Source organism: Pelophylax lessonae, assembly GCF_965119305.1.
Source record: "Pelophylax lessonae genome assembly, chromosome: 1".
NCBI lineage: Eukaryota > Metazoa > Chordata > Amphibia > Anura > Ranidae > Pelophylax > Pelophylax lessonae.
In genome coordinates, this window is record NC_138768.1 from 628,121,216 (window position 1) to 628,148,391 (window position 27,176).

General features: G+C 41.0%; 1 protein-coding gene across 2 annotated transcripts in view; it reads right to left on the reverse strand.

Annotated features, from left to right (window-relative positions):
- Positions 1 to 27,176, reverse strand: part of TRPC3 (transient receptor potential cation channel subfamily C member 3) — a 288,110-nt gene that overhangs the window by 111,343 nt on the left and 149,591 nt on the right. For both annotated transcript variants that reach the window (XM_082247949.1, XM_082247950.1), the window contains exon 3: positions 24,970 to 25,149. In XM_082247949.1, coding sequence (XP_082104075.1) covers positions 24,970 to 25,149 — 180 coding nt within the window. The remainder of the gene's footprint in view (positions 1 to 24,969; positions 25,150 to 27,176) is intronic.

Below are 27,176 nucleotides of genomic sequence, written 5' to 3' on the forward strand. Positions count from 1 at the left end.
GCTGACAGATTATCCAATTAGCTTATAATAGAAGCTGGCTTTGCAGATATGATGAACAAATGTTTCATGGAATTAAGAGAGCAACAGCTATTAAGAATGGCTAAAAAAATGTAACCTGGAGTTATTATCTTAGTTATTTTTAATAAATAGTTTTTACATAGTTTTTAAAATTATATATAAATATATGGGAAAGGGGGCCATATTTACTCATTACATATGCCGGATCTGCTTCCTACATAGAAAACTGTACAGTGACTCCACCTGACTGCTTTTCTCTCTTAGGGGTTGATTTGCTAAAGGCAAATACATGTGCAGTTGCACTCTGCAAGAGCAGTTGCTCCACAGCTTGGTAAATGAGCAGATGCTATGCTGACTTCCATCATCCAATCATGTGCATGCAAAAATGCAGTTTTTTTATTTTCCTTGCACATGATTGGGTAGTTTTTGCAAAGGAAGCTTTACCTTATTTACTAAGCCCTGGAGCAACTGTCCTTAGCAAAGTGCATAGTCTATTTGCCTTTAGTAAATCTACCCCTAGTGTAAGTGAAAAGATCAAGTCTGAACTGGCTGACAACAAGAGGCTCTCTGTAAAGCTAACTGAGCCTATCTCATTTAAAAAAGTCATAATCACATTTATTATTTGATATCCAAAAGACAACTGGAGGTAGTCTTTACAAACCTGTATAAAAAAAATGCATAAATCAATACATGTAACAGCAAGTAACTTAAAAAGTGATGTAAAATGCCACATAAAAAATTGGTACATTACTATATTAAAATACGTACTTTGGAAAAATACCCTTTGTTTTACCTTTCAAATATATTTAAAGCAAAGAACATTACCCTTGGCAATGATATAGGAATACACATATAGGATAAAACTGTTCTCCAGAGTGGTAATGCTACAACAGTTCCTTCAAATGCTGCTCACAAGGGTAGAAAGTAAGCCAAAGCTGCAGCACCCAGCCAACCTGACTTCTGATAGGAGCCTCAGTCAATTATTCTTTGCATGGTTGGGCACGGGGCATGCCAATATGTGATGAATACTGTTTTTCCTAGGCGGGGGGCTAGTGCCCATGTCTGTAGTTATTAACAGAGGATTTGCAGCCCCTGGTTAGCAATAACCGCTCAATGCAGGAAGTTCTGCAGGGGAAGATACTGGCAGGATTTATTTAATACATATACATATATGCTGTATATATTAGGGATAGACTGATATGGTTTTTTCAGGGCCGATACCGATAACAATATTTTGGTCACAACGTATCGGTATTGGCTGATATTGTCCGATATTTTGTACATTTAAAATTTTGAAAAATAAAGAAAATTTTTGACACAAATCTGGTACTGAACATGTTAATTTTCGTTTAATGCTTAATGGCTGGCTTGCTGGCACCCTGTGGTGGCTGGCTGTCTGGCACCCTGTGGTGGGTGGCTGACTGGCTGGCACTCTTTGGTGGGTGGCTGGCTGTCTGGCACCCTGTGGTGGGTGGCTGGCTGGCTGGCACCCTGTGGTGGATGGCTGGCTGGCTGGCACCCTTGTGGTGGGTGGATGGCTGGCTGGCTGGCACCCTGTGGTGGGTGGGTGGCTGGCTGGCACCCTGTGGTAGGTGGGTGGCTGGCACAGGGGCTGTGGGTGGCTGGCTGGTACAATGCCTGTGGCTGGCTGGTACAGGTCCTGTGGGTGGCTGGCTGTCTGGCACCCTCTGATGGGTGGCTGGCTGTCTGGCACCCTGTGGTGGGTGGCTGACTGGCTGGCACCCTTTGGTGGGTGGCTGGCTATCTGGCACCCTGTGGTGGGTGGCTGGCTGGCACCCTGTGGTGGCTGTCTAGCTGGCTGGCACCCTGTATTGGATGGCTGGCTGGCTGGCACCCTGTGGTGGGTGGATGGCTGGCTGGCTGGCACCCTGTGGTAGGTGGGTGGCTGGCACAGGGGCTGTGGGTGGCTGGCTGGTACAGTGCCTGTGGCTGGCTGGTACAGGGCCTGTGGGTGGCTGGCTGTCTGGCACCCTGTTTGTGGGTGGGTGGCTGTCTGGCACCCTGTGGTGGGTGGCTGGCTGTTTAGCACCCTGTGGTGTGTGGCTGGCTGGCACCCTCTGTTGGGTGGGTGGGTGGCTGGCACAGGGGCTGTGGGTGACTGGCTGGTAAAGGGCCTGTGGGTGGCTGGCTGGCTGGCTGGTACAGTGCCTGTGCCTGGCAGGTACAGGGCCTGTGGGTGGCTGGCTGGTACAGGGCCTTTGGGTGGCTGGCTGGTACAGTGCCTGTGGCTGGCTGGTACAGGGCCTGTGGATGTGGGTGGCTGGCTGGCTCGCTGGTACAGTGCCTGTGGCTGTCTGGCTGGTACAGGGCCTGTGGATGTGGATGACTGGCTGGCTCACTGGTACAGTGCCTGTGGCTGGCTGGTACAGGGCCTGTGGGTGTGGGTGGCTGTCTGGCATCGGGCTGCTGTGGGTGGGTGTATGGCTGTGACCAAGACTCATTAGACCAGGTAAAGTTTTTTCAATCCTCTAATTTTGGTGGACATGTGGGAATTTTGGCCTCAGTTTCCTGTTTTTAGCTGACAGGAGTGGCATCCGGAATGGACTTTTGCTGCTGTAGCCCATCTCCTTCAAGGTTTGATGGCGTTCAGAGATGGTATTCTGCATACCTTGGTTTTAACTAGTGGTTATTCTAGTTACTGTTGCCTTTCTACCATCTTGAACCAGTCTTCCCATTCTCCTGTGACTTCTGACATCAACAAGGCATTATTGTCCACACAACCTCTGCTCACTGGATATTTTTTTCTTTTTCAGACCATTCTCTGTAAACCCTAGAAATGGTTGTGTGTGAAAATCCCAGCAGACAGACCAGCAGTTTTTGAAATACTCAGACCAGCCCGTCTGGCACCAACAACCATGCCATGTTCAAAGTCACTTAAATCCCCTTTCTTCCCCCTTCTGATGCTCAATTTGAACTTCAGCAAGTCGTCTTGACCATGTCTGGATGCCTAAATGCATTGAGTTTCTGCCATGTGATTGGCTGATTAGCAATATGTGTTACCAAGCAATTGAACAGGTGTAACTAATAAAGTGGCCAGTAAGTGTATTGCACCAACAATTTATACAGCACTTTACAGAATGTAAATTCCCCATATGCGTACATACACATACTAAGGACAATTTAGGCAGGATCTACTCAACTTACCAGCGTGTTTTTGGAGTGCAGGAGGACACTGCAAGGCAGAAGAGCCAATCACTAAGCCACCAGATATTTAGAAACAGTTTACAGTGTAAAAAATAAGGCTTTCATACGTTTTAAATTACTCTCTCCCTAAGCTCTATCTAGTGGAGAGGATCTGACCATCTCTATAATATTTGTTGCTCCAGAACATTTCTTTGGAAGGCTTATTCTTTACCATTCCTTTATACACGCATTATCAAAGCAGTACAAGTGACATTCGAATCCATTGTATCTTTTGTAAATTTCTCACAATGCCTGCCTTATAATATGGGCTACACATATGGTACAGCTATAGAAACTTTGTAATACAGTATATCTTTATAATGTGATTTTTTTTTTTTTTGTATGAGCTGAACTGTGATTTGCGTCCTGCAGCAGTAATGTTTGTTATTATAGCATCAATTTACCCATTAGCATTGTTTTCCCACGTTTTTTTTTCCTTTACAAACATCTGTTTGGAATTCTCAAATTCTCCCATATTTAGAATATCTTGTGGTTTTGTGTTGTATTTTTCTGTTACTCAACAAAGAAAGTCTATCTGTAATATTTAAAGAACTTGTGTGATCTTAGTTGTATTAAATACTGACCCTCAGATAGAAAAAAAAACACAGAACAACAAATCTTTAATTTCATATTTTTGAATTCTCAGTGCTTAACCACTTTTTTTTTTTTTTACTTTATTTTTATTTGTATATAAAATCTCAATATACAGAGTTCCACCAATTTGGTTTAGATTCACAAGTTACATAATTAAATTTTACATCAAAAAGGCACACAAAAGAAATACATATACATTTTTCCCCTTCCCACCCTCCCCCTGCCTCCCAGAATTCCTCCCCTACTTGCCAGCCGTTTCGCTCTAGGATGTCTCCCCATAGTAGATATGCTAATTATTTATCTCAATATATTTAGTTGATTTTTTAAATTCTTTCCATTTCCCCCATTTTCTTATCATATTTCTTGGAATCTCCTCTTGTGTATTACATAGGTATTCCATATTATATTTATTATTTATCTTTTTACACCATTCCTTTATTTTCGGACTCTCCTTTTCTCTCCATTTTTTTGGTATGGTACCTTTTGCTGTATTCAGCATTGTTGGGACCAGAGTCGTTTTATATTTCTTTAAAGGTATTGTTGTTTTGTGAAATAGGCATGCCCATGGATCGTCCGGCACTTTTATTTCGGTGATGTCTTCAATCAGTTGTCTTACCTCTAGCCAAAAATCTCTTATTTTGGGACAGTCCCAAAATAAATGATAAATTGTCCCTATGTTGCCGCAGTCCCGCCAGCATTTATCTGTCTTGCCTGGTTGGTATTTATTTATCACTTCTGGGGTGATGTACCACCTGTATAGACATTTGTAGTTTAATTCTGTAGTACTGACATCTATGGCTGTGGATCCAGCCATCCCCAGTACAATCCCTAGCTCCTGTCCTTGCAAATGTGTTCCTATTTCTTTCTCCCATTTTCCTATATATGGAGGTTTCTCTGTACTGTGCCATTCCGTCAGCATTTTGTAAATCTGAGACACTCCATGCCTTTGCTTGAGAGAGTAGCTCAGTTTCTCGATATTGTTGAGATTTTTTTCCGACCTAATCGGCTGTGGTAATGAGCTGACAAAATGTTTCAGCTGGAGATATCTCCAATTATCTATTTTTATATTGTTATTTTCTTGTTTTAATTTCTGAAGTGTTTTTATATGCCCTTTGTGTAAAATATCTTTTAATTGAGTGTTCCCTATCCAATTTCCCCCCTGTTCTTCCTCCCCGGGTGGAAAATATTTAGTGCCATTTAATGCTATCATTGGTGAGTTATATTCCCATTTCAGTTGCTTATTTATTCCATCCCATATTTTATAAACTACTTTTGTCAATTCATGTGCTCCCTGTGTTTCCCTATATTTTGGTGGAATCCAAATTGTTTTGTGTAACTGGTTATTATTTTGTGTGCATTCTATCTCTACCCATCTTTTTTCTCTCTTTTCTATTTTTGTCCAGTCCACCATTCGTGTAATAATTACCGCCTTATAATACCTCTCTATGTCTGGGGTGGCTAATCCTCCCTGTGCTTTACTTCTTGTCAGGATCTTGTACTGTACTCTGGGTTTTTTCCACTGCCATATATACTTTGTCAGTAGGTTTCTAATTACCCTAAAAAAATTTGCGGGGATATTTATTGGCAATAAAGAGAAGGTATATAAGATTTTTGGCAAAATAAACATCTTAACGACATTGTTTCTTCCAATCCATGAGATTTGACCATTTGATTTATTTCTTATTTCTGTTTTTATTTCATTCAGTAACGGTATATAATTAGCTTGATATAATTTTTTAGTTTGAGGAGTTAAATATATCCCTAGGTATTTTAATTTTTCTTTTGTCCACGTATATGGGAAGTGTGTTTTTATACTTTGTTCTTCCTGAGTATTTAACCTTATGTTGAGAATCTCTGATTTTATTGGGTTTATTTTAAAGTTTGACAACTTTCCATAATCTTTTAGCTCCTTTTGAATATTTGGGAGAGTGATCCTTGGATTTGTGACAATGAAAAGCAGGTCATCAGCGTATGCTGCGACTTTGTGTTCTTCTTGATTTACCTTCACTCCTTTTATGTCTACATTTTGTCTAATTTTTGCCAGTAATGGTTCCAGGGTTAACACAAACAATAGGGGTGACAGGGGGCACCCCTGTCTTGTCCCATTACTCATTCCAAATTTCTCTGATAAGCTTCCGTTTATTTTTATTTTTGCTGTGGGGTTGTTATATAATGCTTCTATCCATTGCCTCATTCTTAGCCCAATCCCTAAACTTTTTATGGTTTCTTTCATGAAGTCCCAGTCGACCCTATCAAAAGCCTTTTCGGCATCAATTGATAATAGGATGGAGGGGACTTCATGTTTTGTTGTTTTTTGTAAAAGTAGCAAGGTGCGTATAACATTATCCTTACCTTCTCGACCTGGAACGAATCCAGTCTGGTCCGGATGGATCCACATTTTTAATAAATCTTTTAATCTCGTTGCCAAAATTTTCGCAAATAATTTTGTATCTGTATTTAACAACGCGATTGGCCTATAACTAGAGCATAGGGTTTGATCTTTCCCTTCTTTCGGTATGACCGTTATATATGCCATTAGAGATTCTTCTCTTAGTTCTTCCTTCCCTATTTTATTCAGATATTCTAGCATTTTTGGTATTAATATTTCTTTAAATCTTTTATAGTACTTTATTGTGTATCCATCTGGACCTGGACTCCTTCCATTTTGAGTGGTTTTTAATGCTTCTCTTATTTCACTTTCAGTAATTGGCGCTTCAAGAAGTTCCAATTTATCTTCTGGGATCTTGGGCAAGTTTGCTTCCTCAATATATTTTTGGATATTAATTATTCTTTCCTGCCTTGTTTTTGAAGTTTCTTTCTTCCGGACGTTATATAGCGTACTATAGAAGGCATGTATTTCTGTAGTTGGATTTACTGTTTCATTTTTACTGTTTTTGATTTTTTCTATATAATTTTTTGATTTTTTCTTCCTCAGTAATCTTGCTAGGGATTTCCCTGGTTTATTTCCGAAGTTGTATCTGTATCTAGCTATCTTATTGAAGTGATTTCTGGATTCTTCTTCCAATAGATCTTTTAAATCGTCTCTTTTAATTATAAGGTTTTCCTCTGTTTCTTTTTTAAATTCTTTTTTATGTTTTTGTTCTAGATCATTTATTTCTCTTATGAGTGTATTGATTTGATTGGACCTCTCTTTCTTTTTTTTTTGAGGCACTGGCTATTAATATCCCTCGGATATACGCTTTGTGTGCTTCCCAGAGTGTGGCGGATGATATTTCTGGCGTATCATTCTCTTGAAAGAATAGCTCTAGTTCTTTTTCTAATCTGTTTCCTATTTCTTCATCTAGAATTAATTCTTCATTTAACCTCCATGTTCCCATACTTTTGTGGTGTGTCGGTGTCTTGATTGTTAGGGTTAGGGGGGCATGGTCTGACAGTGTGATTGTGCCTATTTCTGTAGTTTCTACAAATTCCAACAGGCGGTGGTCAATAAAAAAGTAATCCAGTCTTGAGTACATCGAGTGTATTGAGGAGTAGTAAGTATAGTCTCTTTTTTTTGGATGTTGAACCCTCCATGCATCTACTAATTGGCTCTGATGTAACTTTACCCTTATTTTCCTCAGTTTTTGGTCTCCTAACGTCCTTACTCCCGATGTACTATCGACATTTGGATCTAAACAAAAATTTATATCTCCTGCCATTATCAGGTAGCCTTTTTTAAAGCTCTCTAGATCATACAGGATTCTCCCCAGATATTCACTTGGTTTTTTATTTGGGTTATAAATATTGGCCAATGTCAGCTCCATCCCCCTTATTTGTCCCTTAAGGAAAATGTATCGACCGTTCGGGTCTATTTTCATTTCTTCTAAGGAGAATTCTGTATTTCCAGCTATTCCTATTGCTACTCCTCTTGCACGTTCTATTGGTGAGTCTCCGTAATACCATTTAGGAAAGTGTTTAGAAAAAAGTTTTAAATTCGAGTGAAGAGAGATATGCGTTTCCTGTAGAAAAGCAATATTTACTGCTTCTCTCCTCAACTCTTCCAATATCTTATACCTTTTTGTATGGGAGTTTAATCCTCTTACATTGTACGTTATTATTTTTAGTTGTTCATCTTTCATTTTTTTTTCCTTCTACTTGATCCAGTTCCTCCACGAACAGGGGGGCACCGGATCAATTTAAATTCCACTAACAGCATACTACCAATGCTGTTAGTCTGGCAGGCTTTCAAAATTTCTTTTCTTTTTTGGCAATGGAGAGTTTCCCTATCCCTACCCTTCCCCCCCTCTCCCACCCTCTCCCCCCCCCCTCCCCTCCCCCCCGCCTCCATCCCCTTCCGTCTCATGTTGATGTTTTTCTGATCCATTTTTGATCTTAGGGTATTTAGTTGTTTCTTTGGGTCATTCTCCCTGATACCCATTCCTTTGGGGTGGTGCTCTAATGGGTTAGCACGATGTACCTCCCTCCTCGGTTGGAAGGACGTTCCGGCTTTGGGGGGGGGCTATCCTGCTTCCTTTGTATAGCTTACCTCCCTTCCCCTCCCTCCCTCCTCCCCCCACTCCCCCGACCCCCCCTCCCCCAGTCCCCCCACACAGTTCGCATCTGTAAGAAAGGCCACTCCCCGCAAAGCAGGAGGGGAGAGAAAAAAAAAAAAAAAAAAAAAAAAAAAAAAAAACCACACCCCCTCCCGATTTGCATTATTTGGGCAGTGTTCCGCGTATTTTATCTTTTGTTTTTTCTGGCTAATGTCCATTGCTGTTCTTCCGTCTGTGAGTTTCTTCCTAATTCGTCTTCCCTGTCACCTTCATACCATCCAGGCAGGTTTGGTTCCTGTATATCCAGTTTTTTGCAAAATTCTTGAGTTTCCTCTGGAAAGATGAGTTTTGCTGATCGCCCATCTCTTTTTCCTATTAAACTGGCTGGAAACCCCCAATTATATCTGATTCCTTGTTTTTGCATCTCTTCTGTCAGGGGTTTTAAAATTCTTCTTCTCCTCAGTGTTTCCGGTGCCAGATCTGTAAATATCTGTATCTTGTCGTTTTCTGTATTTACTGCATTTAATAATGATTTGTTCTTCTTTAGGTTTTCCCAAATTTGTGCTTTATCTGTATAATTTTGAAACCTGATTATCACGTCTCTAGGTGATTCTGCTGGGGCTCCTATCGGTTTTCTTATGCGATGTGCTCTGTCGATCAGCAATTGGTCTTCTTCCTTTCTGCCTAATACTGGGTTTAGGATTTTTTGAAGTTTTTCTTCTAAATTTTCTTCCTGTGTTGTATCTTTTAAGCCTCGGATCCTCAAATTTTTTCGTCTAGCTCTGTTCTCTTGATCCTCTAGTTTGTAAGCTAGATCTCTGGCTTTTTTCTTGGTCTCATTTATTTCCTTTCTCATCCCCTGTATTATTTTTCTTTGGTCCTCTTGTTTTTTTTCTAGTTCTTCTACTCGTCCCAGGGCGTGTCCCAGGTCCGTCTGGACCCGTCCTAAGTCGGTTTGGATTTTAACCAATTCGATTTTTAAAGATTTTTCCAATCCTGCGAACATTTCTCGCATTTCACCTTTTGTGGGGGCGTGCTCTTTTGTTTCACCCCGCTCTTCCTCTTCTTCCTCGTCATTTTCAATCCTTATGCTTAATTCAGAATTTGCTGGACTAATTGGTGATTTAGCTACTTCAGCTTTTGGATTTTTCTCTGCTTTCCTCTTGTCTGTTCCTTGTTGTTTTCCCTGGGATGTTTTTTCTATGGCATTTTCTTGTGTCATAAATTTCCTTATTGTGTTAGGGCTTGAGGATACCCTTGGTGATTTTGCAATGGCTCCTCCTCTTGTGGATTTACCCCTCATTATGTAAAGAGTTGTTCCGCGGTTCCTATATAAAGTCTCGCAACCTCCTATGATGGTGCTCCAGAATTAGGTATGCCGTATTGATAATCAGAAAAGATTTTGTCTACCCTCAAGCCAGAGGGAGACACAGACAAGCCGGGTAGCCTCTATTTTGAATCAATGTTCACAGGCGGCTATAAAAGGTATGAGGCATGGGGTACTTCCAGCCTCCCACCTCCCTGCTCAGATTCTTATACAGGCTCGGGTGAATCTCGACCTTAAATGTTTGGGAAGTGGGAGAGAGAAAAAACAATAGAGCGGGGGAGAAACTCAGGCTGTATGTCATAGCAAGGTGTTTGAGTAATGTCAGGTATTATTTCACAGAGAAAGTGTTAATCATTTTAAATATTTTATATATAGCCCCAAGGTCCTTATTTATACCTGTGATCTTCTTATGAGTCTCTGTATACGGTTACTGAGGAACCGTATAGAATAAAACGTAAGCTGGTTTGGGGTATTGAAAGACTGTTGTGGTTATTAATCCAATAAGAAACACTTCATAAGAGGTTGCTGGTTTAAACAGGGAGCAGCTGAATCAGTCTCAGGTGTGCTGACGTTGATATTTTACCATACTGCTTTGTTGTATGTCTCTAGGAAGTCTTTAAAGGTCCTTCTAATAAACAGTAAAATGACAGTAGGTATGATATAGAAAGAGGGATTACTCCTCTGTGACTCACGGTTTTGTAGACTGTCCCTTTTTTAAAAGTTTTTTTCCTTTTTCCCGTTCGTCTTTAGACTGTGTGCTCTCTTGTCTCCTTAGCTTCCAGCCCTCAGGCGTCAGGACATCAGCATCTCCAGATGGATTGGCTCAGATGGACCTGGCCGCTCTCTTGGGGTCCGCTCCCTCGGGACCTGTTCGCCTAGTAACGTTTACCGACCGTGTCCGGCCCCCCGCACTGGCGGTTAGCAAGGAGGTCTCTCCTGTCACCGCTATGGCTGCTCACCTGCGTTCCCGTGCAGGAGACAGGGCTCTCCAGCGCCGACTCCGTGTGCTGTAAGCGTGCGGGGTTCCTCCGAGTGTTGGTGCTACACGAGATCGTAGCTACAGACTGTGGAGGGCGACGTCAGGGAGGGTGGGGGGGGGGGTCAGCAGGGTTCGCCGCTCGCAGCGCCCGCGCTCATCCCCGGGAGCTTAGGCGTCCAGAGTCTGGCCGGAGGTGGGTTGGGAGCGGTCAGAATCCCTGATGCCTCCATTCAGCAGGAGATAGCCCTCTCCCCCTCCGTCCTACGTGCGTGCCGATAGGCTCCTCCCCCTCATGACGGCCTAGTGTGCTTAACCACTTAACGCAAACTGACTTAGGCCTACGTCAGCTGACTTTAAGTGGTTGTACCGGGATAGTGCCTCTAGCTAGAGGCATCATCCCGGTATCGTTTTTTAGAGCCAGCGGTCGGCTTTCCGGTGGTAATGACCGATGCGGCTCAGGAGATCCCCCCTCCCGCCGCCTTCTGCACTCTGCCCAGGTCTCCCGTCCCACTGGGGACCTGAGCAACCAGCCGGCGTGTCCACCAACTGGACGGAGTCCCGATCTAAGCTGGATGCGGCTTCGATCGGGTCTCCGATGACTTAACCCGGAGGCGGGGGTCGATGATGTCACATCCGGGTTACTCGGCTGCTAAAGGCGGCAGTTTCAAAAAGTGAGTGTATTCAAAAATGCAGTTTTCGCCATTTTGAATACATGGAAGTGTAGTGGAGGGATCTAGGGTCTTTTAGACCCTCAATCCCTTCATAAAGAGTACCTGTCACTGCATATTGCTGTCACAAGGGATGTTTACATTGCTTGTGACAGCAATAAAAGTGATCAGATTTTTTTTAAAAACCTGTGTTAAAATTAAAAAAATAAAAGAAAATAATAGGGGAAAAAAAAAAATTTAGCCGCCCCCGTCGCCGTGAGCTCGCGCACGAAAGAAAACGTATACTGAAGTTGCGCCGCAAATGAAATCGCTGTTCAAACCACACATGTGAGGTATTGCCGTGATCACCAGAGCATGAGCAATAATTAAAAGAAAGAGCTACACTCTAAGTCTAAACTGGTAACCGTCAGTGTTAATTTTGGCAGCAAATTTCAATTTAGTTTTAGTCTTAGTCTTAGGACTAAAATGGCATTTTAGTTTTAGTCCCATTTTAGTCTTCTGCAAGTGTTTTAGTTTTAGTCGTATTTAGTCGACTAAAACTCCAGTATATTTTAGTCGACTAAAACGCCCTACATTTTAGTCGACTAAAACTCATTTTAGTCATCTATAATCGAATGGGTGTAGTTCAATTGTAATTTGTAATGCATTATTTAAGCATTTCTCTACAATTTCCAAACTCATTATATACTACTGCTGGTCCTGGAGTGAAAAATCTAATATGTTATTATTTATGCTTTGAGCATGCACCAGTGTTAATTTTTGGCAGCAAATTTCGATTTAGTTTTAGTTATAGTCTTTTGACTAAAATGCCATTTTAGTTTTAGTCGTATTTTAGTCTTAAGACTAAAATGCCATTTTAGTTTTAGTCGTATTTTAGTCATCTGAATTGTGTTAGTCGACGAAAACGTTTTAGTCGGTTTTAGTCGACGAAATTAACACTGGTAACAGTTAAAAATTTTTAAAGTGTCACCTATAGAGATTTTTATTGACTGTAGCGTGTCGCCATTCCGCGGGTGTGCGCAATTTTAAACTGTAACATGTTGGGTATCTATTTACTCGGCGTGACATTATCCTTCACAATATACAAAAAACAGGCTAACTTTACTGTTTCAGTTTTTTTTTTATGCAGTGAAATGTGATTTTTTGTAATTTTTCCAAAAAAATGGCGTTTGAAAGACCGCTGCGCCAATACCATGTGACAAAAAATTTTCCAATGACCGCCATTTTATTCTCCAGAGTCTTTGCTAAAAAAATATATATAATTTTTGGGGGTTCTAAGTAGTTTTCTAGCAAAAAATACTGATTTTAACTTGTAAACAAAAAGTGTCAAAAATAGGCTTAGTCTTAAAGTGGTTAAAGTGTATATCCAGCCCAAACTGTTTCCTTACTTACAGTACAGAGTGTGTTAACAGTTGTCAGCGGGACAAGACGGGAGGGTACGATTCTCTCTGAGACCCAAATAACAATAAAACCCACAGGGGTTTTAATCCTTCTCCACGTTTTCCAAAACTAGAAAAAAGTTTTAGGCTTGGCATACACTTTAAATAAAAAATGCAATCAGCTACTGTCCAATTTGAATAGATTTACTATTATGCTGTAAAGGTTAGTGAGATAAGGTATAGAACTAACAACTAATGTGATATACAATACCAGCACTACATACACAATCCTAAATCATGTGTAAAAAGGCAAATAATATTATAAATCAATTGTGTCACAAAGATAATATAACCAGCGATAATACAAAATAGTTCTACAATGATGATATCATGTGAATCCAACAATAGTTTGCATACGCAATCTTGTGCAAACAAGTCCAATCCAAAAGTGTTTACATCAAAGTGAGATATGATCTTCTCACTACTAATTCAACACCGTGCAATAACCTCATTACAGATTAACTCTCACTGGCTATTAAGACCCTGATGCTGGGTACACATGTGTGGAACATCATCCGAAAATGGTTGGTTCAGCAGGAACTGGATGACTTTTGACTCGTTTGTTCAGCTCTTCGTCTGACAGAAGCTGGTCTCATGAGCATGCTGGAAAAATAGCTTCCGATCAGAAGATGAGTGCGGTTGCTGATCGCTGTGTTCTGGTGGAGGTGGGGGGGGGGGGGGGGTTGAGGGGGGCTTTAGATGACATTGGGTCATGAATGGCAGGATGTAATACCACAAGGTGTCTCTCTTCTTCTCCGAGGTCCACTCCATGCTTCCACCAATTGACTGCTTAGCTCCATTTGATCACATACAAGGACGCATAAATTAACACCATAAAGTAGAAAATTAAAAAAATAAAACATCACTTTATTCAGCTAAAATTGTGACTACATTAGTTACAGTATCTCACAAAAAATAAGTACACCCCTCATATTTTTGTAAATATTTTATTATATTTTTTCATGTGACAACACTGAAGAAATGACACTTTGCTACAATGTAAAGTAGTGAGTGTACAGCTTGTATAACAGTGTAAATTTGCTGTAACCTCAAAATAATCCAACACACAGCCATTAATGTCTAAACCGCTGGCAACAAAAGTGAGTACACCCCTAAGTGAAAATGTCCAAGTTGGGCCCAATTAGCTCAATTTTTCTCCCCAGTGTCATGTGACTCAACATGGCTCCTCATGGCAAAGACCTCTCTGAGGATCTGAAAAAAAGAATTTCTGCTCTATATAAAGATGGCCTAGGCTATAAGAAGATTGCCAAGACCCTGAAGCTGATCTGCGACATGGTGGCCAAGATCATACAGCGGTTTAACAGGACAGGTTCCACTCAGAACAAGCCTTGCCATGGTCGACCAAAGAAGATGAGGGCACGTGAAGCATAATATCCAGAGGTTGGGCAATAGATGTATGAGTGCTGCCAGCATTGCTGCAGAGGTTGAAGGGGTGGGGGGGTCAGCCTGTCAGTGCTCAGACCATAACGCACACTGCATCAAATTGGTCTGCATGGCTGTTGTCCCAGAAGGAAGCCTCGTCTAAAGATGATGCACAAGAAAGCCCACAAACAGTTTGCTGAGGACAAGCAGACTAAGGACATGGATTCCTGGACCCATGTTCTGTGGTCTGATGAGACCAAGATAAACTTATTTGGTTCAGATGGTGTCAAGCGTGTGTGGCGGCAACCAGGTGAGGAGTATAAAGACAAGTGTGTCTTGTCTACAGTCAGGCATGGTGGTGGGAATGTCTTGGTCTGGGGCTGCATGAGTGCTGCCGGAACTGGGGAGCTACAGGTCATTGAGGGAACCATGAATGCCAACATGTAGTGTGATGAACTGAAGCAGAGCATGATCCCCTCCCTTCAGAGACTGGGCCACATAGCAGTATTCTAACATGATAATGACCCCAAACACACCTCCAAGATGACCACTGCCTTGCTAAAGAAGCTGAGGGTAAAGGTGATGGACTGGCCAAGCATGTCTCCAGACCTAAACCCTATTGAGCATCTGTGGGGCATCCTCAAACAGAAGGTGGAGGAGCGCAAGGTCTCTAATATCCACCAGCCCTGTGATGTTGTCATGGAGGAGTAAAAGAGGACTCCAGTGGCAACCTGTGAAGCTCTGGTGAACTCCATGCCCAAGAGGGTTAAGGCAGTACTGGAAAATAATGGTGGCCACACAAAATATTGACACTTTGGGCCCAATTTGGACATTTTCATTTAGGGGTGTACTCACTTTTGTTGCCAGTGGTTTAGACATTAATGGCTGTGTGTTGAGTTATTTTGCGGGGACAGCAAATTTACACTGTTATAAATCTGTACACTCACTACTTTACATTGTAGCAAAGTGTCATTTCTTCAGTGTTGTCACATGAAAAGATATAATAAAATATTTACAAAAATATGAGGGTGTACTTATTTTTTGTGAGATATTGTAACTAATGTAATCACAATTTTAGCTGAATAAAGTGATGTTTTCTTTTTTAAATTTTCTACTTTATGGTGTTGGTTTATGCGTCCTTGTGTGATCAAATGGAGCTAAGCAGTCAATTGGTGGAAGCATGGAGTGGACCTCGGAGAAGAAGAGAGACACCTTGTGGTATTACAGCCTGCCATACATGACCCAAGTGTAATTTCTTCAGTGTTGTCACATGAAAAGATATAAAATATTTACAAAAATGTGAGGGGTGCACTCACTTTTGTGAGATACTGTAAAATACAATCACTGTGTCACAGAGAATGATGGTACAAACAAACATGGCCAATACCACACTTCTGGTTTCCGCCCAGAGTCCGATGTTACTTCCTCAACGTGTTACGTCACAGGAACTTTATTAGGAGGATGTAGACCGCATCTTGTGGTGCATTACATCCTACCTTATATGACTCAATATCATCTAAGGGTCTTAATAGCTGGTGAGAGTTAATCTATAATGGCATTTATTGCACAATGGTGAATTAGTGGTGGTAAGATCATACCTCACTTGGATGTGTACACGTTTGAATTGGGCTTGTTTGCATAAGATTGCACATGTGGACTATTGTTGGATAAAAATGATAATCACATTTTGGATTTATATTGTTTTATCACAGTTTTTTTATCTTTGTGACACAATTGATTTATAATATTATTTGCCTTTTTAAACATAATTTAAGATTGTGTATGTAGTGCAGGTATTGTATATCACATTGGTTTCACCTGTCCAAGGGAAATGGGTTTTTCCAGCTGCTGGGGTGTGTTTCTCATTTATTTTAATTATACAGATGCATTATGAAGGGGTCATGAATATTAGATAATATTATTTTGGTTTAAAACGGTTTTCTACATGAGCACTGGTTATTATTACCTAAAAGAACAAACAACTAACATAGAAACATGATGATGCCTTTCTGACTCCATTTGTGTGTGGTAAAAGACACAAATAGAATTGCAACAAAGACCTTTTTGTGCTTGTATATACAAGTTTTGTCTATAAAATATATTTCTTAGGACATATGGTGATCAGAAAAAAATTTCCTTATCAATGTTATTATTGGAGAGGACACTATTTTCACTTCTTATCTGATGCACACGCTAGATAGAGCTAAATTGTATATTAGCTTGCATTTTTGGAAGAACAAGTTTACCTTACCATGTAAATACTTAAGATAATGCTAACGCTTTGCTGATTGCTGCCAAAAGACAACCAACTATCAGTAGGAAAATAAATGACTAGAAACTCTAAAAGCTGTCTAGGGCTCTTTCTTCTGCTGACCTTATATACCACCCTACATATTATGTTCATCTATGTACTGCTGTTGCATAGCACACCCATTGAACGCCTGTGTGCATTTACCATGTACTAATCTCTATATTGTTATCAAACTAGAGGCCTGGATTTCTGCATAACCAACATAGCCTGTGGCCTAGATGACAGGGCTGCTGGGGTGGTGCACAGTCATCCATACATTCTTTTGTATAATAAGGGGTCCAGAATGTCGCCCTGTCAGCTTCTTGGGTCCACTTACTGTCTTCAAAAACTGAGCAATTTTGTCATTGGAATATTATACTATGTATATGAATAACCCACTGTGGCACCATATACCTAGATCCAGATTTCTAAAAAACTAGGTTGACACTTGACTCTATTCTTCTTGTCATCAGTTGTAGGTTAGCTCAGTGTTTCTCAACTCTGGTCATCAGGACACACCAACAGGCCAGGTTTTAAGTATTACCTTGGGGGGAGATGCAGACTAGAATATTGCAATTACTGAGCAGCAAATGATATCACCTGTGATTTATTTCAGTTTTCTTGCAAGTCTGGCCTGTTAGAGTGCCCTGAGGACCGGAGTTGAGAAACACTGGGTTAGCTAACACAGAAAGGACAAATTGTCTCATTCAACCTCTTTGCCCCAGACATTCCTTGTGTAGCTAAGACATTTGACTTTGTTAGTGTGAAACTAAGGCTACTCTGTTGACAGGGGTAAAAGGGGTATGTCACAAAGTGGCAGGCCTAGGAGACGATGAAGTATACATTTGGCTCTATAGATTTATACAAGCAAACAGATCAACAATCAAAAATAATTCTGCAAAAATTGTAGGTGGGGTAACATTCACTAACTGTCCTATGGGTGATTCTACCACTCTAATTCATATGCTCTGAAGATGCCCTTAATCATTTAGATATTGATAATCTATTTTTCATGATAATTAACAGTATATGTCTTTCTCAAGGTTTGTTACCGCAGACACCTAAATTATTAGTGTAGCACCCTCCTAGGTAGGTGCTTGGAAAAGTATATATTTTTTGGCCCTGTCTGTTTATCGGGGGGGGGGGGGGGGGCTGATCATTCAGTTAGGCTGTCATGTGGTTCTAGGTGTGGTCTGTTGAGTCTCCCCACTGTATCCAATGAGGGCTCTTATTGGACAGTGGAGGAAACCTGGCCAATAGTGCACCCAGGCTTATATCTGTCTCAGTGGGCGGAGGTTACCGCATTGCACCCTGGGATCAGAGTCTGAAGGGAGTATATGACAGAGCATTTTGGTGGGAAGCAGAGTCCCAGGAGGAGGCTGACGACTGTCACTCCTCCTGTCAGAGAAAGCAAGTATGCCCTGGGCGGTTGGCCTAGAGGACCGGAGGTTGAGCTGGGCTGCAGGAAGGGATCCAGAGTGCTGTGGACCGAGTGGAGCTGCTGGGCAGAAGTTTCCAGGAAAAACAGTGTTGTGAGTACTCAAAACTGTCCAGGGGTCTGTCTAGGATAGGGGGCCACTCCAGAAGGTCAAAGGGATCCGGGAGCCAGCTAACCAGTAGAGAGGTTTAGAGAAAGGGGGTGCCTGTGTCTAAACCCTGAAGAGAAGTGAGAGAAAGGGGGCGCTGGTGTGGGCCCTAAAGTGTTCACCAGTGCAGCAGTGTATACAAATAGCTACCTCAGCAAGGAGTGCTTAAGGGAGCTTAAAGAGGACTTCTTTATTCAGAAAAGCAGTCACAAGTCAGTTCAACGTTAACAGACATCAGGCCAACATTAACCAGCGTTAACCGGCGTTGACCGGCATCCAGCATCAAGTCAGCGCAAATCTGCATTTTTCAAGTGTCTCCACCAAGTTGTGCATAGTTGAGCCAAAGAAGTATCCCACTCATCCCTTCTCCTATCCATGTTACAAAATAAATACAAAAACCCAAAGATACTGGACTGGTCATTGTCTCAGTGCTCACACTTGGAGAACATGTTTTAATGTGCTGTTGTTGCTAGCGGTAACCCAGGGGGACCCATATCCTGCAAAACGGCTGAGAATCTTGCTATATTAGTAATACGTTTGCTCTTTTTAGCATGCAAACTGATGGTCCAGAAATTATTGTCTTCCACCCCTCCATCATTTCTGCAATGGAAACAGCTGGTACACAAATAAAATAAGGTTAACAATACAGGAACAAAAATTTTGGCAATGCAGGGTAGGGCACAGAGGCAATTCATTGTAATTCCCCCTTAAGCCACTGGATGTTCCAATAGCCATAATGTAGTCAGAAGTTTGTAGGTTTAAGTGTCAGCCCTATCCTTGCTAGGAGAAGTTTAACCTAGGTAAGAATAAATTAGAATGGCAGAGAGCTTTGTTGGTTAGTTCTCACAAGGAAAGTGAATACTTGTTTTCCCTTTGGAGGACAGTGGAGGATGGAATAACATGTGGCAGGAAGTCTTTATCAGGTAGCGTCCTCTTAGGAGGAAAGCAGGAGGAAGTTAGGTGACTTTGTATTACGGTTCAAAAAACAGATAAAAGTCACCAGTACATGCACTGATCCAAAATTCACCATACAACAGGTTGATGGTCCTTTTAGAACATGGCTTCCAAATGTCAGGACGTTGCAGCTCACTTTGCAACTCCACTGGGCGGTGAACAAAAAATCTGTACAAATAAATGAAAAAGAGATCGCACGACCACCCTAGCATAATACCGCTTTATTGAAAGATACAAGCAACTTGATGAAATACAACTCATATTGGGGAGTACAATTCAAGCATATAAAATCGTAGTGTGCCATCGATATCCCTCTCTTTGATCGCCGCCATCTCCCGCTGACAGCCTACACCTCCGACACCTCCAACCCCAGACAATCACTTCCGGATTCTCCTCCGTGAACCACAGGGCTTGTGTGCTGGAGTGGGCCTGTGCCCCGGATCAGTCGGCGCTGCACTCAATGAAGTGAAGGGGCCTTTCGGAAAACACGGACGGAGGAGGAGAGAGGGATAGAACCGGACCTGAAGGTGACCTGAAGAAGGAGGTCACGCCTCTGAAACGCATTGTCATAGCTACCACACATAGGCATCGTTCTTCCGATTCTCTTCCTCTCTCCTCCTCCTCTCGTGTTTTTTTTCCGAAAGCCCCCTTTCCACTCCAGCACACAAGCCCTGTGGAGAATCCGGAAGTGATTGTCTGGGGTTGGAGGTGTCGAAGGTGTAGGCTGTCGGCGGGAGATGGCGGCGCTCCAGGAGAGGGATATCGATGGTACACTACGATTTTCTATGCTTGAATTTTGCACCCCGATGTAAGTTGCATTTCATCAAGTTGCTTGTATCTTTCAATAAAGTGGTATTATGCTAGGGCGGTTGTGTGCTCTCTTTTTCATTTATTTGTACAGACTTTATATTATGGGACTACTAACATCCCCCTGCTGGATGCTGGAATCTGGGACACCCCTCTTGTAGGTATGAGCCTCTCATCTCTTTTTTACTTTCCACACAGAATTGTTTGTAACTGCAAGTTGTGTGCTGCCACCTTCATGGGTTTGCTAAAGTATGCAAATTTCTTTACTTCCATTGATTCAGTAAACTGATAAATGCCATTTCTGGTGTGAACTCTTTGTTCCTGTAACCTCTAGATCTTCTGGAGACAAAACTTGTGTGAAAGGGGCAATGCAGGATCCATTGGTATAAGGTACCAGTTAAACCAGGAAGCCTCCTGCAAATGTCACCACAGGTAAGAGAGAGTATTCTAGTTACCGTGGGGCGGTGATGCGCCCAACAAGGTATGCTGCTGAGGTTCCCTTCCTCTGTGTCTGTGTGTGAATGGGTTAAAAGAGTGGATTTGTTCTCCTGCTACATAATATAAGAAATACGGCAGCACTCATTTAATAGTACACAAAATAAAAAAATAAGTATCTCAAAATTAATATTGTTTAACAAGGAAATTTACTGTACTTGGTCATCTGCAATGATTACCTTTTACATTTTTAGCCTTCTTAGAAATAACATGGTCTTACTTGAATCATTCCCGTAAGTGTAACATTTTCTGAAAAGTGCTAAAATGTTTCCTGATTTTACTTTGAAGAATATGGCTCATGAGTGCAGAAGCCTGAACATCGACAATCTAATTGTTCCAAATAACAAATTACATTATAAAACCTCAAACGAACCTCTTGCACAATTGTTTTTGGATGGAAACAAGGAAAATATCAGTCCTTTATCATATGCTTCCTTGTTTTTAAAGGCTTAAAAAAAAATCGATGTATTAGATTTGGATTTGAAATTCAATGCACGTACCTAACGTAATAAATATGGGATAAACATATAGACTGTACAAAGCCCTTAAGGTTCTAATAGAACAATACAAGGAATTGCTGTAAATCTACTCAGTTCCTTAAAATGGTTGTAAAGGCTGAAGATTTTTTTAACTTAATGTATTTTATGCATTAAAGCGGAAACCTTCTGTGCCAGAGGATCCCCCCCCCCCAGCGCCCTTATACTTACCGGAGCCCAAACTTGATCCAACGATGTGCACGAGAGCAGCAGCTTTCCCCACTCTCTCTCTTCTCACTGAACAGATTGATAGCAGCAGGAGCGATGGCCACCCGCTGCTGTCAATCAAATTCTGTCACAAGGGAGCTGGAGGGCAGGGCTGAGCTGCTCTGTCTGTGTCTATAGATGCAGACAGGGCACTCAGGAGCTAGCCCGCATGAGTGTCCCTATAGAAAGCGGCTTTCTATGGGGGGCTCACTGAAGAGGTGGAGCCAGGAGCACCAGTGGGGGACCTGAGAAGAGGAGGATCGGGGCTGCTCTATGCAATACCATTGTACAGAGCAGGTAAGTATAACAGGTTTATTATTTTAATTTAAAAATAAAAGCTTTAGTATCACTTTAAGAATTGCTCTATTTGATGACAAGAGGGGGGAACTTTCCATATAAACATTTCAGCTCTGACGTACAAAGTTAGAAAAGCCATGAAACCTTTAACCATGATCAGCTGAAAATTCTGTCCTAGGGCACATTACAAACTCGTTTTTGGCTCCAGTATATTGTAGGGCTTTCAACATAGTAAGAAAGAAAACCGTGGCACTTAACCCTTCCACTAACTTTAGCCTAGCACTTGACCTGGAAATGTAACTAATAACACTTTAATGGAATTGAAAAAACACAATTCATTAGCTAAAAGAGAAGTACGACATTTTTTTTTCAAGAATTATACTAACAGTACCTAGGTGGATGCTGCATCTGTCTCCTGCTAAGTCTAAGACTGAGAACCAAGTGATCAAAGACCGCTGATTACTCAGTTCTCAGTGCTCTATGAGCAGAGAGCTAGTCACTGTCAGTCACCGGCTTTCTGTTCTGCACCCTGCACTCACTGGAGCACTGTGCAGTGGAAGGGGTGGCAGTAGCTGGCTCAGGCCCTTTGCGGCTTGCTGAGAGGCTGAGACAAGTGCCAGTCCAGGGTTGTGGGCAATTGCAATCTTTCCTCAGCCTGTACTGGCTGTGTGCATCAGCCGACAGCGGGCTTCAGCACGAACTGCACTCCTGTGATCGACAAGAGAAGTACAGCCAAACAAGCTTTAGCTATACTACTACAACATCACCATCATTTTTTTACACTAAACTCAACTCTTAAAACTTTACCTCAACACTCATCTCTAACTTAATATTTAACACTGTACAACACATGGATATCCACCCACCTAATTTTTAGGCATTAGAGCTGTCAGTGACAAATGAAAAAGATCTTTTGGCTCCAAGATCTTGTATTAAAAGCTGCTTATTTACTTGGAGGGAACTTGACGAGTTTGGCCAGCCAGAAATACATGTTTACACTGTACAACTAGGAGATGGGGGTTATTAACCACTTACCTGGCCCTTTATTGCAGCAGATAACTGTCATAAACCCGGTATTTTTTGAAACGGTGGGCAGTCCTCTTTCAGATATCTGTGTTCCCAGCAGCGGATTCGCCACGGGATCACCCTTCCGCCGCGTCCCGGTCGTTTTCCCCGCTTACCGGACCCACCGGCAGCGGGGAAAACGATCCAGTCCCTGTTCCTCACAGACAGGAAGTTGAGTGAGGGCAAGATGGCCCCCACTCGACTCTATGGTCTTGGAGGACCAGAGCGATGTCAAATGTAGTCTCCTAGCAACCAATTTAAAGAGCCAATTTTTTTTCAGCAATTTTTTTTTTCTTTTTTAGTGTAGTTGTGAGGTCTGGGGTCTTTTTGACCCCAAATCTCACAATAAAGAGGTCCTGTCATGCTTATTTCTATTACAAGGGATGTTTATATTCCTTGTAATAGGAAAAAAAATTATCAATTTTTTTTTTAAACTGTGTAAAAATAAAAAATAAGAAATAAAATAAATAGAAAAAAAAATTAAAGCGCCCTGTCCCCGTTAGCTCGTGCGCAGAAGGGAACGCATACGCAAGTCTCGCCCACATATGTAAACGGTAATAAAACCACACATGTGAGGTATTGCCGCGATTGTTAGAGTGAGAGCAATAATTTGAGCCCTAGACCTCCTCTGTAACTCTTAAGTGGTAACCTGTAGAAATTGTTACCACTTAAGTGTCGCCTATGGGGATTTTTAAGTTCCAATGTTTGTCGCCATTCCACGAGCATGCACAATTATGAAGCATGACATGTTGGGTATTTATTTACTCTGCGTAACATAATCTTTCACATTATAGAAAAAATGTAGCTAAATTTACTGTTTTCTTATTTTTTAGTTCAGAGTTCAGAAAAGTGAATTTTTTCCAAAAAAATTGCAATTGCGCAAATACGGTGTGATAAAAAATATTTCAACAATCTCCATTTTATTCTCTAGGGTCTCTGCTAAAAAAAATTTATAATGTTTGGGGGTTCTAAGTAATTTTAAAGCAAAAAAAAAAAAAAAAAGATTTTTAACTTGTAAACAACAAGTGTCAGAAATAGGCCTGGTCCTTAAGTGGTTAACAGACAGTTCCTTTTTAAATAAACTGTCCCCCAACTCTATAATTCTTGTTTTACTTGCAGATACCTTATGCAAAGAAGGCAATTGGTCAGGACCTTACACAGTGTTGTCCTTTAGTAACTAAGTACTGGCAGATTACCCACAATTTTGAGAAGTAGTCATGTTGAGCAAGTCAGGATAGTTGGAATGTAGCTTGACTGTGGTTCACTGCAGTTCGGAATCAGGATTTGGCTTCTATCTCAAACAGAACCAAAGACATTTCCAAGCTCAACTTACCGACCAGCCTGCGACCAACAGAATTGACCTAACAGTATGCCTTAAAAACAGGGTTTAGTCTGCACACATTTGCAAATACATGCGTAAGCTACAGGCCCCATCAAGGCATCCCATTTTTTGTAGTCCCTAACTCTAACATCTAAGAGTCTCCACAGTGGAATCAAATGCATTTTAATGGATAGGCAGAGGGCAGGTGAGCTGAAGGGAGCCCATCCCTACGTAAAGTCGCAGGGGCACACTGAACACCCAGCACATAGCACTATGGCAGCAAAGGTGTCAGTGCGTTCCCTGACCAATATATTACCAATACAAACAAATGACCACTGCCCCCACCTTGATTCTGTTTGACATACATTGCCCTTCCAGTGCCCCTTGCTGCAAAGGCCAGTTATAGATGGGGCAGTGGCAATATGTTTGTTTTGGCCTATATCTGTTTTGCATGCAGAGCACCCAGGGAAGTATGCTTCATGCTCAAGGTAATTTGGAACATGCGATCAGTGTCGGTCTTGTGTAGCATTTTCAAACAGGGGTGTCTCTTGTGACATGTATCTCACACTCTTTTATAACATGGCAGCCACGTGAAATGGGGCTGCTCTCTTGTAACATTGCAAATTTATTTTGCAACTTGTCAGTCTCCCAATGGCAATGATAAAAGGTTTCAACTAAAGTCACAGGGACAAGCTCTGTGGGTTGGTTGAGGTTGTAGGTATAAGTGGGTTTAAAACTTATGAAGCTTATGTTTGTTTAATTATTTTCAATAAAGCTCTCTATTGAAAAAAAAAAAAAAAACTTGGTTTCTGCTAGAGTTGTAGAGTATGGATAATGCAAAATAAAAACTAGCTATTAGCCTAATGTATTTATATTTATAGTGGTAGCTATTTTTTCCCTTTGTTTTCTTTTTTCATTCTAGCTATTCTATCAAAGGTGTTATTTGTCCTAGTAAATTCAATCCTATTGCCCTAAATGAGTTAAATACCCTTAATAAAGCTGTAGATGAGTCTCGAAGATCAGGAACACTGGCAAGAATTATCCACTCAAGTACTCAACGCTCATAATACACCATCCTTTGGATGTTCAAGTTCTTTATGTTACTAGAGACCAAGTTGCATTTGAAAGTATATACTGTATATTTTTAGTAAAAAAATTGGTAAACACTTTTGAAAGACACATTAACTAGATATATTATGTGTCTATTAGTAACTAAATGCTTTCAGAATCATTATTTACTTCAGAATCAAATACTTTATGTTGGTTGGACTGACTGAATGATAATATTTTAAAAATGTACACGTACCTTCTTGACTTCATATTTTATAGCCAGCTTAACTCGGCTCAGTGACGGTCTGTGAGAGTCCACAGGCTCTGCATCCACATCTCCATTTAGGATTGCCTCCACTTCTTCAGAGTCCCGACACAAGTCAAGGACACCAACTACAAAGTCCTTGCATTGCATAGACAGCTTCCGATAGTCATTCTGAAAAGCCACATAAAAACTAAAATTAAAGATCAAACAGTATCACAGACAGTCTGATATAAATATGTGACAACTCATGTAGAAGAGAAACTGACAATAATATCCATCAATTACCATACCAACGTAAATGAGTTCAACTGTAAAGAACTATTGCCAAGAAGGGCTTCCTCCACTTTGAATGGAGCCTGTCAAGTTTTGGGCCACCTGATGGCTGCTGTCAGGATCCCTGACAGGTAGAATACTTGTTGTCTCCAGCCTAGGTGTTCTCCGTATATTACTAAAAATAATCACTTAAGAGGGAGAATTCTGTAATTGATTCCCTATAGGCAATATAAGGACAGTAAGAAAGACACTGCAGGGGATCCAATCTTACAAACGTCCTCAAAAATTCAGAAATCATGTTTGAGTTGTTATTTAATCTTCTTTGCTAACTAGATATTTTACATATATGTGCAGTCTATAAGACTAATATCATGTCATTTCATCTCCAATAATTTTGGGCAAGTTTTTTTTTATTTACCTTGATATATTTGGCCACATGAAGCTATTCTACAGAACACTGCTTTTTGATTGTATATAAGCAAACAGCATTAAAGAGGAAGTAAACCCTCCTCTACAACTTGTACCTATAGGCAAGCCTATGATAAGGCTTACCTATAGGTACTGTAAATATCTCCTAAACATGTACCGTTTAGGAGATATTTACCTTACATGTCGCCAGTGACGTCACTGGCGCATGCGCTCTGAAGGAACGGCTGATCGTGCCGTTCCTTCAGAGCCCCGTGCCGTGACTGTCGGCTCCCGCGCGCGTGCGCGGGAGTGACGTCACCGCGGCTCCGGCCAATCAGATGGCCGGATGCCGCGATCCCGGAAGACGGGCGACTAGACATGTCGCCCGTCATAGAGGTGAGTGAGCGGCACGGCGGGGGCTCGTTCTGAGGTAAGTATTGCATAATGAGCTAATATGCGATGCATACTAGCTCATTATGTCTTTCTTTTGCAGGGTGTAAAAAAAAAAAAAAAAATTTATACGAGTTTACAACCTCTTTAATCCTGGGGTAGTTAAAAAATGCAACATGTTACAGTTCATTTACTGTGCATTCCTCTTAGAAATATAACCTCAGGATCATCCATCAACCTAGACATATTTTGTCAAGTTTACTAAGCAGTACCAAGCTACATAAAGGGCTTAATAAGATAATTTAATAAGTATGGATGATGCGTCAAATATAATAGGTTGATTCTTAGCTACGCAAGTTAAAGGGAAAATAATTCTGTGGATTTTGTTAAAGGTGAACAAAAAATATTGTTTTATTTTCAAAAATTTTTACCTACAGACTAAAAATAAAAATGCATAGTCAACACCGCGCTATATATAGACACTATATATACAGAATTCAAAAAATCCTCAGAAATAAAGTAAGACACACAGGTTTCCCTTTAGAAGCTATCAGTGTTCGCTAAAAAAAAGTTATTGTTTGTCCCAATCAATGTGACACTAAAATTATGATTCTGGTACAAAGTATTGCAAAGTTGTTTATACAATTACAAAAATAGTTTTTTGTCGATGTTGCATTTTTTGCTAAATATACCATTCAAAAAATTAAAGAAAAAGAAAAATACAAATGAAAAAAAGTTTAAATATTAATGGTTAGCAAAACAGAAATACAGAAAAAAATCTGGGAAATAGTAAAGTGGAGAAAGGGAAGAAATCTGCATTTAGGGTTAGGTATGAGAAACTAAGGGTTAATAAGGAGATACAAATTTTATTTAAAAAAACAAAAAATATATATATATATTTTTTCTCCAGCAATTACGAAGGGGGAAGCAGAAGTGGGGAAGAAAGACAGGATGTACTATATAAGCTCTGTGTTCTTCCATGAAGTTTCTTTTGTGTCTATGTAGTACACAAAGGGGTTGATTTGCTAAAAATGAAGAGTGCAAAATCGGGTGTAGCTCTGCATAGAAACCAATCAGCTTCCAGGTTTTTTCATCAAAGCTTAATTGAACAAGCTGAAATTAGAAGC